The following is a 14,346-nucleotide window of genomic DNA, read 5'->3' as shown; positions in this document are numbered from 1 at the left end:
ATAAATCTCCTTTCCAATTCAGAGTTGTAACTGATGAGGTAAAGCGAAGAAAGACTGATAGGAAGTGGTGTGAAAGTTTGGGAGTTTTTTAATTAGCTCAGTTGATGCAGTCAGGAAAAGGGAGAGCTCACTAGAAATCTGAAGAGGAGCTTGGGGAAACCTGCCTGTCAGTTGGTCTAGTAAAGGAGAGTATTTCTGCCTGTAAACATTCCTTTGTCTAGTTCAGGCTCTGTGGAGTTACTGATGAGCAGAGACATTAAGCTTTCCTACTTTTGCTGTGTCATTTAATCTGAAAAGTTCATTTATGTTTAAATTGCGGGTTTGTAATACACTGTAAGACACCAAAAGCTTGTGGTCATTTGTATCCCTTTGAATGTGAGCGATCTAGTAAAGAACACACTACTAATATACTTAATAATTTGGCATGAATGAATTTCTTTTTGGATCCACTCTCCTAGTGTAGACATGTGGAAGTTTTATCAGAAGAATAAAGACAGCAGAGTTTTTTTGTGAAATACAAATACTTGTAAATTATTTTGTAGAGCAAGCAGCTTGTAGTTTCTGATCATGCTGAAATGGAACCTCCTCCCCCTTCCTGCAACAAATTTTAAAGCAATTGGAAGTGAAAACTGACATTGAGACCTCTCTTGAGTTTTTTGCTTTGTCATCACCCTGGAGCTTTATCTATTGTATATAGCAGTTGAGAACATCTGTCTTTCTCCTAAAGGTTTTCTTTTTCCTTTCCTTCAGTATGTACCTCTCCTGTTTTGCAGGTGAATGCCTTTTATTGTTTATCCTTCCTCTTATCTGCTCTAATTTCCAGTTTAAAGACACCTTTAAATCTACCATCTTGTTATACAAGCCTCAAAATTAAATCTAATTTCAATCAAGAGTGATTTTTTTCTTGGAAGTGGTGAAGAAAGTGCAGTCTAAATTGAAGTTAAACCCCTTTGTGTGATTTTCTTGCTAGTCTTCTGTTTTCCACTCTCTTCTTTACATTCTTCATTTTATCTGTTCAAGGCTGAAGGGATGTTCCCCACATGCTCTACAACAGCTGTTGGTTTACAATGCCTGTTTAGTCATGGCTGAATTTCTTGGATTTTTTAGTTTTCTGAAATAAGCACAACCATGTTGTCCTGGCCAGTTAGAATGAAAATGTGTGTGGCTGAAAAATTCAGGCTGTACTCATCAGACTTAGACTCACTAATATTTTATGTATTTTATATATGCATCTATATGTGGTGAAGGTGAAATAACACTCATAATTTTCTGACAATGCTGTGGACTTTTGTATATGCATAAATATGTAATCATACACAAATAAATCTGCACTTTATCTTACGAGGTATTTTTTTCCTGAATAACTTTTTTCACTGGTATGACAGGATGCAATATCCTTGCATTTTGACTTGTTCACCTGTATTCTGCTATAGTTCCTACATCCTTTGGAAAGGAACAGCTGTGTTGCTAAGTGGTCTTTTTTTTTAAACTTGGGTATCATTGTATTAGCTTGTGCTTTCTTGAATTCATCTCTCCCATTCACTTTTCTTATTTTTGCAAATATTTCTCCAGTCTTTTAAGACCTTCTTGAATGCTAAACCTGTCTTATTTAGATTCCTTCCATTTGTGGTGCTCGTGCACAAGCATTTTGCAGGAACGGTACAGGCGATTTTTGGTGCTGGATATTGTGCTGTGGTTTATTTGTTCCTCTCAATTCAGTTAGAGCACTAATTAGACAACAGATGTGTTTTTCAGCTGTATGGGTTAAGACTAAACTTAAATGTCCTAGTTCTTCTCAGGAGTGTTTTCTCTATTGATAAAATGAAATATAGGTATGGCAGGTGATTTGCAAGAAATAATTTCGACAAGGTTCTCTAATTATACTGAAACTGTAGGGACTGGCTCTTGAGTTATCAAAACTTAGATAGAATTAATTCCCTGTTCTAGAAGTCATTGCAATCTATTTTTTTCTTCATTTTTTGGACATTGAAATACTAGCATTTACATTAAAATACTAATCATAGAAGCATTTTCAAGAACTGCAAGGAGATTTTTTTTATTCATGTGGATTTTTTGGTTGCTCATTCTATGAATTGCATAAATGCTCTGGCAATGTTGGTAGAATACAGAGATGATGTAGAAAGGAGCCAACTACCTTTTAAAAGATGAATCACAGGCGTTTTTTGTTTTCCATATTTTCTGAATACCAAATACATAGGTATTCAGAATTGTATTCTATTATTCATTTTGTATTGCACCAGCTCATTGTCTTTAATTTGTGTTCCATTGATCACTTTTCAGAAGATGTTCATGGCCTTTTGATAGACAAATTCTAGTAGCTAGATGTTGAACTAGAAGTTGTTTGGGTTATATTCTTAGCTGTGTTGTCTGATACATCCCCTGGCTCAAGTTTGATATGCACAGGAAAAAGAACCTTTAATGAAAAGGCCTGAGGATGAAGAATCCTTTATGGCAAATCTTGTTTGCTCAAGACTGAAATAAGTTTGGTATTCCTACTATGATGTCCAGTGTACTGTCCTATAAAGATTTTGGGTGGTTTATTTCAGACTAAGGTATTGAGTGTGTATTTTGCACAGTGCCTGATAAAATTTGCTTTTGGCTGTGACGGCTGTCTGGCTATTGTTTATGGAAAACTGGTACTGTTTCTACAAGCAAATCAATTATGTTAATTTAGATTCTTGCAGTAACTGTCTAATCAGTGCTTGGTGGAGAATAAGTATAGGTGGGGTAGGGGAGAAGCTTATTTTTGTATGCTCTAAGTTAAATTCTTTCCCTTGTAAAGATTTTACATAGTTGATTTAGCTGAAGAACTTCAGTATTCACTTCTAGATTGAACAAAACAAAGCCTTAATTACCCACTTAAGTCAGGCAGAGTGCTTTGTTAGCTGAAACATGCTCTGGTATTCGTTATTCAGTGGTGATTTTTTTTCATTATATAAATCTTTGATGCTCCCATTGACAGAATTGGGGATTTGCTCTCATTGACAGAATTGGGGATTGGCTGTACTGGAATTTTTTCTGCCAGTCGGTGAAGCCTTTCATGCAGAGCAATATCCACAAGGTGGTGCCTTTTCATCACCCAAACGGGGAGAGGAGCTTCTCTTTGCAAAGTTGTGTTGGCTTTCAGCCTGTTGCTTGGCAGAAATGGGAAGTTCAGATACTGAGGTGAGCGTATCCTTTTCTCCCTGAATGTGGAATGAACCCTATCATTCTCGGTTCTTTCCAGCCTTTGTGGTTGCAAACTGTCTGTGATGCTCAAAAGTTCAGAGAAGAGAAAGGCAATGGCTTGGAAATCAAAATTGAGCCATGTTGGCTGAATCATGACAAGCTTCTCCCTGAAGTACTGAAGTTGTACAGGTCAGGGAGGATATATGCTGCCAGAGTAAAATCACACCTAGAATTGCAGCAATTTTTCTGTCAGGTTCAGGTCACCTTGTTGTAACTATGCAGGAGCCTGAAAATGGAAGAATGTGCAGTGCTTTAGGCAAGTGCTCTGCAGTTTGGGGAGTGGGCAAAGGGGAACTGGTATAGCCTTGGCCATCATAGTTTATCTTTGTAAGGTGAATCCAGTTGAAGATGAGGCAGCTGGAATATATTCTCAATAAATCCTCTATTGCAGAATAAGACTTGAGAACAGAAATATTATAAGGAGAGTTTTTCACATGACCTGTATGTAATTCCCAGCTGTGAACCCTCTGGCAATAAGCATTAAATCCAAAACACAGCTGATAGGGAAAAGGGCTGTTGTCAGCTCAGACTGAACACTTGAGTATTCATAGCATGGTACTTTGACAAACAGACATAGGAGTACATTAGAATAATTTGGTTTTGAGATCTGTGCAGGGTCCTCCTCCTAGCTGTGTGTGCTTCCAGTTACAGTGGTAATCAGGGCTGAAGGAGAACCAGGTGTACACCATATTGTACTTCTTTTCCTGCAGAACAGCAAGCCTTCAACTGCCTCCCCCCAACCACTCCCTTTGTACCTCTCTGCCAAATTTCCTGCTGTAAATTGGTCTTATATTTGCCTTTATGTACCTTGTGACCCCTTCAGAATATTTGTGGTATTTTAAACCCTGAATTGTGTGCATGACACAGTGTTTAGTTTGGAAGCAAAGTTTAATCACACATGCTGATTGTCATGTTTATTTTGGAACCAGTAAGTAGGAGGCAACCTTTCATATTTTATTACTCTGGATGAATTTTCCCTGTTACTTGATAACCATGTATATGTTTGTACTTAAAAAAAGTCGATATTTAAAGGAATTCTGGAACACAGATGGCATTTGAATGCAGCCTCTCATCCATTCTGGGGCTGGATTCCATTGGATACCTTAACTTGGGTGTTTGTGGTGCACTGTGGTGATAGTGATAGTGGCTATCTTGTTTTTAAAGGATTGTGTATAATTTCTCTCTGTGTGCCAGTGAAGCTGGAGAGAGAGCTCTTCTGGAAAGAGCAACATTGGAGGAAAGTCTTTTTCTATTTGTTTCTTCCATCTACTACAAATGAAGGGAGCTGTGTTGGCAGAGGGAGGTTATAGCTCTGAAGCCCTGACCTTATTTTGTTTGCTTCACACACATCTGCTGCATTTACAGCAGAATAAGCAAGTATAAGATCAGGATTCGCTACTCCTCCCAACCTGCCAACCCCTAACATCCCAGCAAAACTGCTCCCATGCTCTGCAGTTGATAATACATGTGGGGGTAATTCTAGCCCCAAATCTTAACTTTCTTTGAATGCTGAAGGGCTTGGGGGGAAAAAAGGAGTGAGTTTCCATGAGCCCTCTTTTAATAGAATGTAATGAAAAAGGATATAACTGAAAGCTGAGAGGAATCCACCAGCAAACTTTAATGTAGCATTTGCAAGGACACCTGCCTTGAGTATTTTGACTGCTGAAGGAAAGCAATTTTGGTGCAAAATTCTGTACATCATGAAATAGAAGACATTGTATGAGATAGTTAAAACTGTGTGTTGTGGGAATAAATCCAAGCTGTTTTTTTTCCTGTAATATTTTACTTGTGTTTTTCTTCTATAAGAAGCTTTCTTTCAAGAGAAGTGTTGGAATTCTCCCCTAATAAAGCAGTACACTTAAAAGATTTGATAGTCCAGGGATTTCTGAGATACCATGTGTTTTCTGTTTAAAGCCCTTGTGTAGCAAAATGCAGTGTTGTTTTCATGACAGTTGTCTGGGGACTCTGGGCAAATGCTGTTTCTCTGGTGTTTGCTGTAAGTCTCCCCTCATATCTGAATTCCTTGATCTTGTGAAAGAAAACAGGAAATTTTAAGAGCATAATCAAGATGAGAGGAAAACTAGGCTGATTCTTTATTGTGTTTTTTTTTCCTTTGTTCCTTTTAAAATGTAATTGAAAATATGAAGATCTGCTTTAGACCATTATATTAACTTGAATTTCATACCTCAAAGGTGACTGTCTAGTCTTCTGAGCACAGTATGTATGTCAATCTGCATGGAAGACAGTGCTTGAAGACACGGTATCAAATCAGGCATAAAATTGGTGAGTTATTTCTGTATGATGTTTTTGGCAGTGTTTTCCATTTCACTTGAGTGCAGACACAGTAGATGGCACTTGAGTCACTAATTTTATGATGTAGGAAAGAAAGCCAAACTCAGTGACAGAGTTAGCTATTTGTAGCAATAGGCACATTTTATTGCAAGAGCAGCTTCAAAGGTTGCTATCAGTTAAGTAGTCCTAGGAGAAAAAGAAAACATGCACAACTTCTTTTTCAGTACAAGCAGGCCATCTCCAAGTCCTGAGTTGGTTGAAGTTTTGTAAAGAAAACTGGGAAGGACATGATCAATTTGAATCATATAGTGCCAGGTTCCCTTCAAACATGTTGACAGTGTTTGGTTTCATAATCTCTTGTTTACAGCTTATTCTCTAATAGAAGTTCTTTATTCATTTTCTTCTAGTCTTGCTTACTCCCACAGAACATTTGTGATGTGACCTCTGATAGCAAGTGAAAGATAAAAATCTGCTAACAAAGTGGATGTCCTAAAAATATTGTCTTATTATCAGAACAGTTTGAATGCCACGTTCCCTACTGTGGCTAAGTTTGATAACCAAGGCTAAGTGTATGCTGGTAGTTCTACTAGTCAAAATGTAAACATTTGATTTCGGATATTCCAAAGTGGTTACCTTATACTGTATTTGGTGATGTACCCTTAGACAGTACTGTTTGGTCATTTGTTGATTCTCAACATTTTCAGTACTAACATTAGGTAATGTTAGTTAGTCCTCAGAATCAGAGCAGCAATGTGGACTTTTCCAATAATGTTCTCTCACTATGATTCAGCACTAAGGTTTATTGCTAAGTTAAGAAAATTTAGTCAGACTTAGTCCATGATTCATTTTTTGGCCTTTCTGCTGATCCTCTTATAATACTTATTTTAATGAGGAGACTATCAGACTTGACTAGAATTGAGCTTCATTTATGTTGCCTTCCTATGTTGTTTTATCTCTCTGCCAGTTTTAGGGTTCATAAAACTGTTTGAAAGGAAAAAACCGATGTTTATTTACTAGAAAACAGAGTTCTAACTTTATCTTTTATTTTATTTAACTGATGTTTTTACAATCTGTAGAGATCCCAGTGGTGCCTCCAAGGCTTCCAGAAGCTGCACCATGCCATGTCTCCATGAGCCCAGTGCCAATCCCTGCCCCATGGTGGGGCATGGGACATGTGGTGTGCAGAAGTACCCTTCCCTGGTGATCCTCTTGGGGACCCCAAGTCCTTGTCATCAAGGTTGCAGCCCATGGATGGTGTGAGGCCTGTAGAAGCCCTCTGGTGCTCTGGGCCTGCGGCTTCTTGGAGTCAGGTTGGTTGGGAATGCAGGCCAAGTAGGTAAAGCCTCTCTGGTACAGAGGAGAATGGCTGAAATGTAAGTATGGGGAGGCCTGGCAGATTGATTTTATCACACTCTCCCGAACCTGTTGTGGCAAGTACCATGTGCTTACAATGGTGGAAGCAACCACAGGATGGCTGGAAACGTATCTTTTGTCCCATGCCACCACATGGGACACTATCCTGGGCTTTGAAAAGCAAATGTTATGGCAGCACGGTACTCCAGAAAGAATTGAATCAGACAATGGACCCCAAAACCACTTCATAGCCACTTGGGCCAAAGAACACAGCACTGAGTGGGTATGACACATTCCCTGTCATGTACCAGCCTCTGAAAGATGGAATGATGTAATGGACTGTTAAAGACTACACTAAGAGCAATGGGTGGTAGGGCCTTCAAACACTGGGATAGACATTTAGCCAGGGCCCCCTGGTTAGTCAACACCAGATGAGCTTCCAGTCAGGCTGGCCCTGCCCAATTAAAAGTTTTATGTATTATAGAAGCAGGTAAATGCCCTGTAATGCATGTTAAAAACATGCTGGGGTAAACAGTCTGGGTTATTCCTGCCTCTGTGGGATTGCTTTTGCTCAAGGACCTGAGTGCCTTTGGTATAGATATTTATGTATGCTTTGTGATTTGTCACTACATTTGGAAAAAAAATGCTGTGTGTTAAGTAGATGCTACCTGGCACTGAGTTTGAACAGTGTGACTTTGCAAGGAGCTTACATCTTGGTTTGTTTTGCCTTGAGTATTTGCCAGTGAGTTTCATCTCATAGTACTGCTTTTTCTGACAGGTTTTATGCATGTGTACTGGACAGGAACATAGAAACAAACAGAAAAGTGTAGGGAATTTTATTTGGGAGTGTAAATTATTATAGCTGTCTACTAACATGGTGTCTTTGTGATTTGGACAAGTCCTCTGATGACGTAGCTGCATCTGTCCCTATTTCAGGATGCTCCATTAAGGCTAGAAGGTAATTAAACCCTTTTAGCAGCTGTCATGTTTTTTCCTTCCAAGAAGCCAGCCCTTGATTGAGTCTCCCCAGTAGGAGGTGCCTTTTTGCTTTGCCAGTTGGAGAAAGCCCACATCCACTTACAAAGACTATACTGGAACTCAGAGGCATTTCATTTTAATTCCAGGCAACCATCCCTTTGCTGCTGCCTTTGGAACAGCTCAGCTGTGGAAGAAGTGAGCTAATGTGAAGTACTCAGTGAAGCCCTGAGGTTTACAGTTGGAGTAATTAAGGAGAGGAATTGCACACCCTGTACTTGATTTTTCTTTTAATTAGTCTTCCTTTGATCTAGTAACTCAATTTAAATTTTAAGATTTGAATCAACAACCTGCCACAGTATATTGCTTAATTCCTCTCCTTCTCAGCCCGTAGACTGATGTAGAATATGGTTTATCCTTTCTGGTTTTTATTATGTTGGGGAAGGTTTTGGCTGTCACTCCTACTTCCAATTTTCTACTGGGAGTCTTTTTGTCTCTCCCATCCTCTCTTTTCCTCCATTCTCTCCTCTACTCCCCCAATCACTTTCTTTATCCTCAGATATCTTTACTAACTTCATGTTTATTTTAGGATGTAGTTGAGAATTGTTTTAGAAATCTGCCTCAGGCATCTTCATAGATTATCTCCCTCACTGTGAATTAGTCCCGCCCTTCCCATGTGACTTCGTATTTGTTCGAAGAGCTGTCTTTTTCAGTGTTGCCAACTGCTTTCTGCACTTCTCTGCCTTGCTGGATGAACCAATTTTAGTTCTTATTTGAAAAATCTTTTTTTTTAACTTCTACCTTGGCATCTGAATTCCCCTTTCCTATGTGAATATGTTCCATGCCTCAGTTTATCATCATGTTGTTTTGTGATTAGGCACAAGAGAGTTTACACGTACATTTTCACATTGTATCTGCAACTTGGATGTTGAAGCATGCTAGAAGTCTACTGTGATTGTATTACTGATTAATATTCTTTATTTTTCTAGCAGTTTTTGATTAGTATAGTCTATGTTTGTTGTCCCGGTCCTCTTTGATGGAAAGAAACTACAGACTTTAGAAAGAGAATGGCAATTTAAGTCAGAGGCATCAGGCCAACCATCATTTCTTGAAGAAAAGTCATGAAAACATTAATATTAACATAAACCAAATAAGACTTTAAATTTTTGAAGTCTTATCCAAAACATTTTCCTGCCAAAAAGCTGCTGGGCAAATACGGGAAATGGTATAGGAACCTGGCCTATCTGCTTAAGAAAAATAAAACTTTATATGAATTTCGCTTCTAGAAGTTCGATATTTTAGAATTCATCTAAGCTATATTACTATTAAGCTTTTGTTGTCTCTGAGTGCATGTGTGCCCTTTTATATTTTATGAACAAGCAGAAAGCTTTTGGAGCTTCTGATACAGTTCAGTGCACAAAAATTCTAATGCATACATGCTGTACTTGTGATCTCTATTTGGCAACCAATCAATCTTTTTTTTTTTCTTCAAGTGAAGGAGACTGTGCTTCTGATTTTTCCATGATAATTTGCCTTATCAGTGATACAGCTACCTATTGTTTTTAATTCCTACCACGATATGTATATTCCTGCTAGCTTTTAAATTTTGCCTGCTTTATGTTTCCTGTTTTGTTCCTCTCCTTGAGAATCCCCAATGCAGCTGCCGTGTAGCCAGTGGAATTGCTAGTAGGTGGATGGAAAGAGACCTCATTTAGTGCCTTGCCTTATTGGTGAATTTTAGCTAGCTGCTCTTTATTTTAGTAGCAGCATTACAAAAATACCTTTTGTGGGTTTCTTTAGTTTGGTTATCTAGTTGAATCCATTGCATTTTGAATTAATGAAATAAAGAGGAGTTGTGTAGGATTTCTTCTCAAATGTAGTGGAATCTAGCTTTCATAATTCTGTATTTGCTCTCTGATATTATACATCTTAGCTTTGATAATGACAATGAAAAACCCAACCAGTTGAAGTCTTATGTGATTCCATGGTATAGCAGATTATGTTGAAATGTGTCAGGTAAATTTTTCTCCTTTAAACAATGAAAGTGCAAGTCTTTATAGCCTTTAAGCAAGCCAACAGAACCTAAGGAACAAGTGGAGACAACCAAGTATTCAGTATTTAAAAAATATGAGTATGCACCTTAAATAGTGTAACCTTTATATGCTCCTTGTATTTGACTCAGGTGGTGGGAACTTCTTTTGAGAGAGATTTTTTCTTGCTGTAGTTAGGGCAGTTTCCAGTAAAACTGATCTATCTTGAGATTTTGAAGAGCAGCAATGAAATAGCAATGAAACGATAACCAAGAATACTGTCTTGGCTTTTTTTTTTTAGATTGCATACCCTGCAATCTAGATGCTAGGCCACATTGGATATTCCATTGAACTGTTGTGATGTAACATATATGCATTTATTCCAACAGTTCAGATTACTCCTAACTGCTTAAAGTGGGGTTTGCCATTCACGTTGAAGCTATTCTTATAATAGTGGCTCCCAACAGCTGACACTGAGCTGGAATTCTTGAATGTGATTCCAAATCAAATAAAATCATATTTGAAAAGCTCCAACATAAGTGTAAAATTGTATCTTTACACAGCTTTCATATGGAAGTAACTGTTTATCATAGAATATTTTAGACTTTTTGCTTGCTAAAGGAATCTCATAATCTCTACCTCGTAATGCAAGTGATGCTTTGCTGTTGCTTGTAGAGAATTTCAGTCCTGCAGGTTATAGGATGGCTTGGAAGGAAGTAAATAATCTTACTGGGCTCAGGCTTTTTCAGTATCTCTGGTAATTTGAAATACAGATGATGGTGCGAGTGTTGAGTATATGGTCATATGTGAGTGTCCAAGAATTGAATGGAGTAAGGTGTAAGACAGGATGAAGACTGGGAGTCCTCCCACCTTTTCATGGTGCAAGAAGTTTCTACTATGCCTTGCCATATATCTTATTCAAATAAAAGCTGTTTAGAGGTGTGCCAGCCTTTCTGAGAAAACTGCATAGAAATGCATCCCCTTAGGCCAGAGATCTTTGAACACAGCACTGAAGAACAGGAGAAAGTTATGCTTGGCTTGTATTCACTCTATTATGATTTGAAATTGAGAAGTAAAGATAATAGTCATATGACCAGGTTCAGCCTTGATAAAGGAATAAGTATTTTGTACTATTGTCTCTTCCATCACAGTGGGAGCTTTTAAAAAAACCTCCATCCAGAAGGTTGTTCCAGATACTCACCAATCTGTTGATTCTGCTCTGATTACTACAGGGATGGGTGACTGTAATAATGTGAGTTTTTTAGGCATATAACCACAAAACTTTGCAGTGTATAAGATCCTATTCACCATTTCTCTTTCAATCTTGCAGTTTGCCACAGGTTTGACCTCAGGTGCTTGAAGGACCTACAGTTTCTCTAAGAATGGTTTTGACTGTCTTACAGGCTTTCTAAAAGAAAGCACTGAGAGAAGAGGCTTGCAAGCAGAATGTTGGGACTTAAACAAGAGCTTCACCAAAGGATTTCATTTCTGGGAGAAATAAGAATGGTTAAACAATTAATTATTTCACAAAGAAATACAAAATTCCCTTTGCTTGACTTTTGTAAGGTCTTTATTACAGGCACAGTTCTATATGCTAAGTGTTAAAAGTGAAACAAAAAAGCCCACAACCTTGTAAATAAAGTTAATTCTATTGACACATTGAAAATAGGAAAAGCAAAAAAACACAGCCACTGTTTTAGATCTGAGGAGGTTGATGAAGCACTGCATTGTAAGTTACACATCGTTACCTTGATTACTTGATTTTTTTGTTTTTACAGACCTGCAGGACAATATTTTTGTGGTAATCTTTAAATAGAAGTTCATAGTATTGCAACGGAGTGAGTCGATTTTATTCTAGGTTTTGAAAAAGCAAGACTAAGGAATGGTTGCATTGGTCTTTTCCTATGCCTTGACCAGAAATCACTTTAATATAATCTGAAGTCTGGACTGAATTCTGAGTGATTATGGAGATTCAACCAAAAAGCAAAAACTGGACAATTTTTCCAAATACAGGGAAATTTTAGATTGTTTGGATAAAGTGATTGATCTCTCTTGCATGACATATATAAAGTTCTGTTGCCTCTGGTGGGTCCATTGTGGAAAAAATTAGAAATACAAAAGAAAATGTAAACTAATTTAAGGAATGAGCTGTTTCCCCAGAAGCTTGTCTATTTTTGTCCAATCTTGGACAGCTATTAGCATGTTTCATTAATATGCTGCAGTGTAGAATTCCATGGGCAAGAACACCTCAAAAAAAGGACATGGGAATTTTTTAATAATGTGACATGGAATTTTGAAAATTGTGTTAGCAGAACATGGTTTTTAATCATTTGAAGACGGTGAGTCTCACTTTTCTGGCTGGCTGAGAGCAATATCCATGTGTTACTTTTCATATGAGATCAATAGCTTTTAAAGCATTCTGTTTTGGAACCAATGCTCAGCTTAATTTATAGCTTCTTAATTTATCACTTTCATAGCTTCTCTTAGCACCATGCAAATTAAGTGCAAAGCTTGTTTAACATAGGTCACAGCAGTGGATTTGGGGGGATGGGGAGAACATATTCAGAATTACGATGAGCAAAATCTTAAACAGCTTTAAACCCATATAAAAGGTATAATTTTAAGATCAAGTGGATGGAAGAGAGAGCCTCTTTTGCAGGAATGTTGCGAGAGTTCATGTGAAGAAGTAGGAATTATTCGGTGTTTCCCTTTTCTGAGCATAAAAGGTGTGGTGGCATGACACTATACCGTGCCGTAAATTAAGTCTCTCCTGATGGGAGAGAATTTACTGAAAGTCCTTGCAAGGAGTTTGAGAGATAAACTGAGACGTCTCATTTAGTTTCAGTGCTTCCAGATAGTTGTTTATTAAGTCTTATCAGAGGAACAGAGCCACTAGCATGACCCAGGTACAGCATAGAAGGAGGAAAAGTAGGAGTGAGACTAATTATCAAGATTTACACAGCCTTTTAAAGATATTTTAACCAATGGTTACTAAAAACGTACATTATTTTCACTTTCCTACCAATTATTCAGTAACACGACTAGGAACTGCGGAGTTTTCTATACAATCAATCCAAACTACTTTTACTGCAGAACATGGAGTAGTAGAAGAAGGAGAAGAAGGTTTAGAGAACAACAACAATCCTCCATTTTGATATTTTTACTCTTATCTATTTACTATAAAGAGAAGCCTAAAACCTCTAAATTTTTCACCCTGTGACAATCTTACATAGTAGTCTATCACCTAATTCACACCACTGTATTTTCTAGTTGTTGTCTGACTGTTGGTAATTTTTTCCAAGGTTTGAAGCTAAAACAGTGTTGTTCAGGGGGGTAAAAACCCTTAAAAACAGGTAGAGAAATGTTCTCGGCACTCTGGGTTCCTACAGTGGCATTGTGGGTTTTGGTGTGTTTTTCTGGAGGGATTGTTTCTTGCCTTGTCCGTGTGCTTTTTCCCAGCCCTGGTTCTGTCTGATAGCCATGCTATTAACATGCATTCCCGTTCTTCACTTTTGCTTGGTCTGGCCACTCTGGAATGAATCCTGAGCCATTCAACAAAGTGTATTAGCTTAGGTCCTGCAATACACTTTCACTTTGTAAGGTGGTATTTATCACTAGCGATGTTATTTTGGCAAGGAGCTAATTGTCTGTGGGATTTTTTATTGATGGGAAGGGAGTCCTGTTTTTTCACTTAAGAAGTGTATGGTGTCCTTGGATGCATTTGCACTGAACTCCAACAGTAAAACTACTGTCTGTGTCAAATAGCTCATGCTTATTTCTGTTGTGCTGGCTTTATCAGGCCTGGCATGGGTACCTAAGTGTCCTTAAAGGAGCAACTTTGCTACTGATGAAAGATGCAGGTGCTTGTCTTCACTAGGTGCTTGAATAGGTGCTTGTTTTCACGAGGTTATGAATGCTAGTAACTTGTTGAAGCTAATTGGTAAAAGTAAGTGGATTTTCTGCACCCATTTGGTGTCAGCTGCACATATATGGGCCAGCTGATACTCATACTGTCCAGTTACAGTAGTGCAGTCAGATCTCTAAGGTGAGATGGCCGTCAAATAGTGCATGCAAAAATATGAGCAATGATTTGGCTGCATCTGTTGATTTCATTAGAAATGCTATGAGATTATTGCCTAGTCAGTAAAGTTAAGTTTTTAAAGTCTCATCTGAAAGATCTTCATATGGTAAACTCTACTTGCTTTCATTTGCATCCTGATGCAGATAAAAACTGATTCCACAGAGTCTAAGTATTTGAAACTTGAGGCAGAGAGATGCAGGTCATTCCTCTGTACCATTTAATAACAACATTTTGCTTGTAAATCTAACTGGGTATCAGCTAGTAAATGGAGAAGGAATGAAAGACAATGGAAATGCTGTTTTAATTTTGAAGTATCATATATTTGTGTTTTGAAATGCAAATACCAACGGGAGATTTAAGAACAAT

General features: G+C 37.9%; 1 protein-coding gene across 9 annotated transcripts in view; it reads left to right on the top strand.

The window, feature by feature from the left end:
- The window catches only part of RAD51B (RAD51 paralog B), a 393,397-nt gene that overhangs the window by 30,190 nt on the left and 348,861 nt on the right, over positions 1-14,346 (top strand). For all 9 annotated transcript variants that reach the window (XR_011151392.1, XM_069017635.1, XM_069017634.1 and 6 more), the window contains exon 8: positions 3,010-3,186. Coding sequence is in view for 8 of the 9 variants with exons in the window: in XM_069017635.1 (XP_068873736.1) it covers positions 3,010-3,186 (177 nt within the window). In the remaining variant the exon portion in view is untranslated. The remainder of the gene's footprint in view (positions 1-3,009; positions 3,187-14,346) is intronic.

The sequence above is a fragment of the Aphelocoma coerulescens genome, chromosome 5, assembly GCF_041296385.1.
Source record: "Aphelocoma coerulescens isolate FSJ_1873_10779 chromosome 5, UR_Acoe_1.0, whole genome shotgun sequence".
Lineage (NCBI taxonomy): Eukaryota > Metazoa > Chordata > Aves > Passeriformes > Corvidae > Aphelocoma > Aphelocoma coerulescens.
This window is presented reverse-complemented; position numbering and strand designations above follow the sequence as displayed.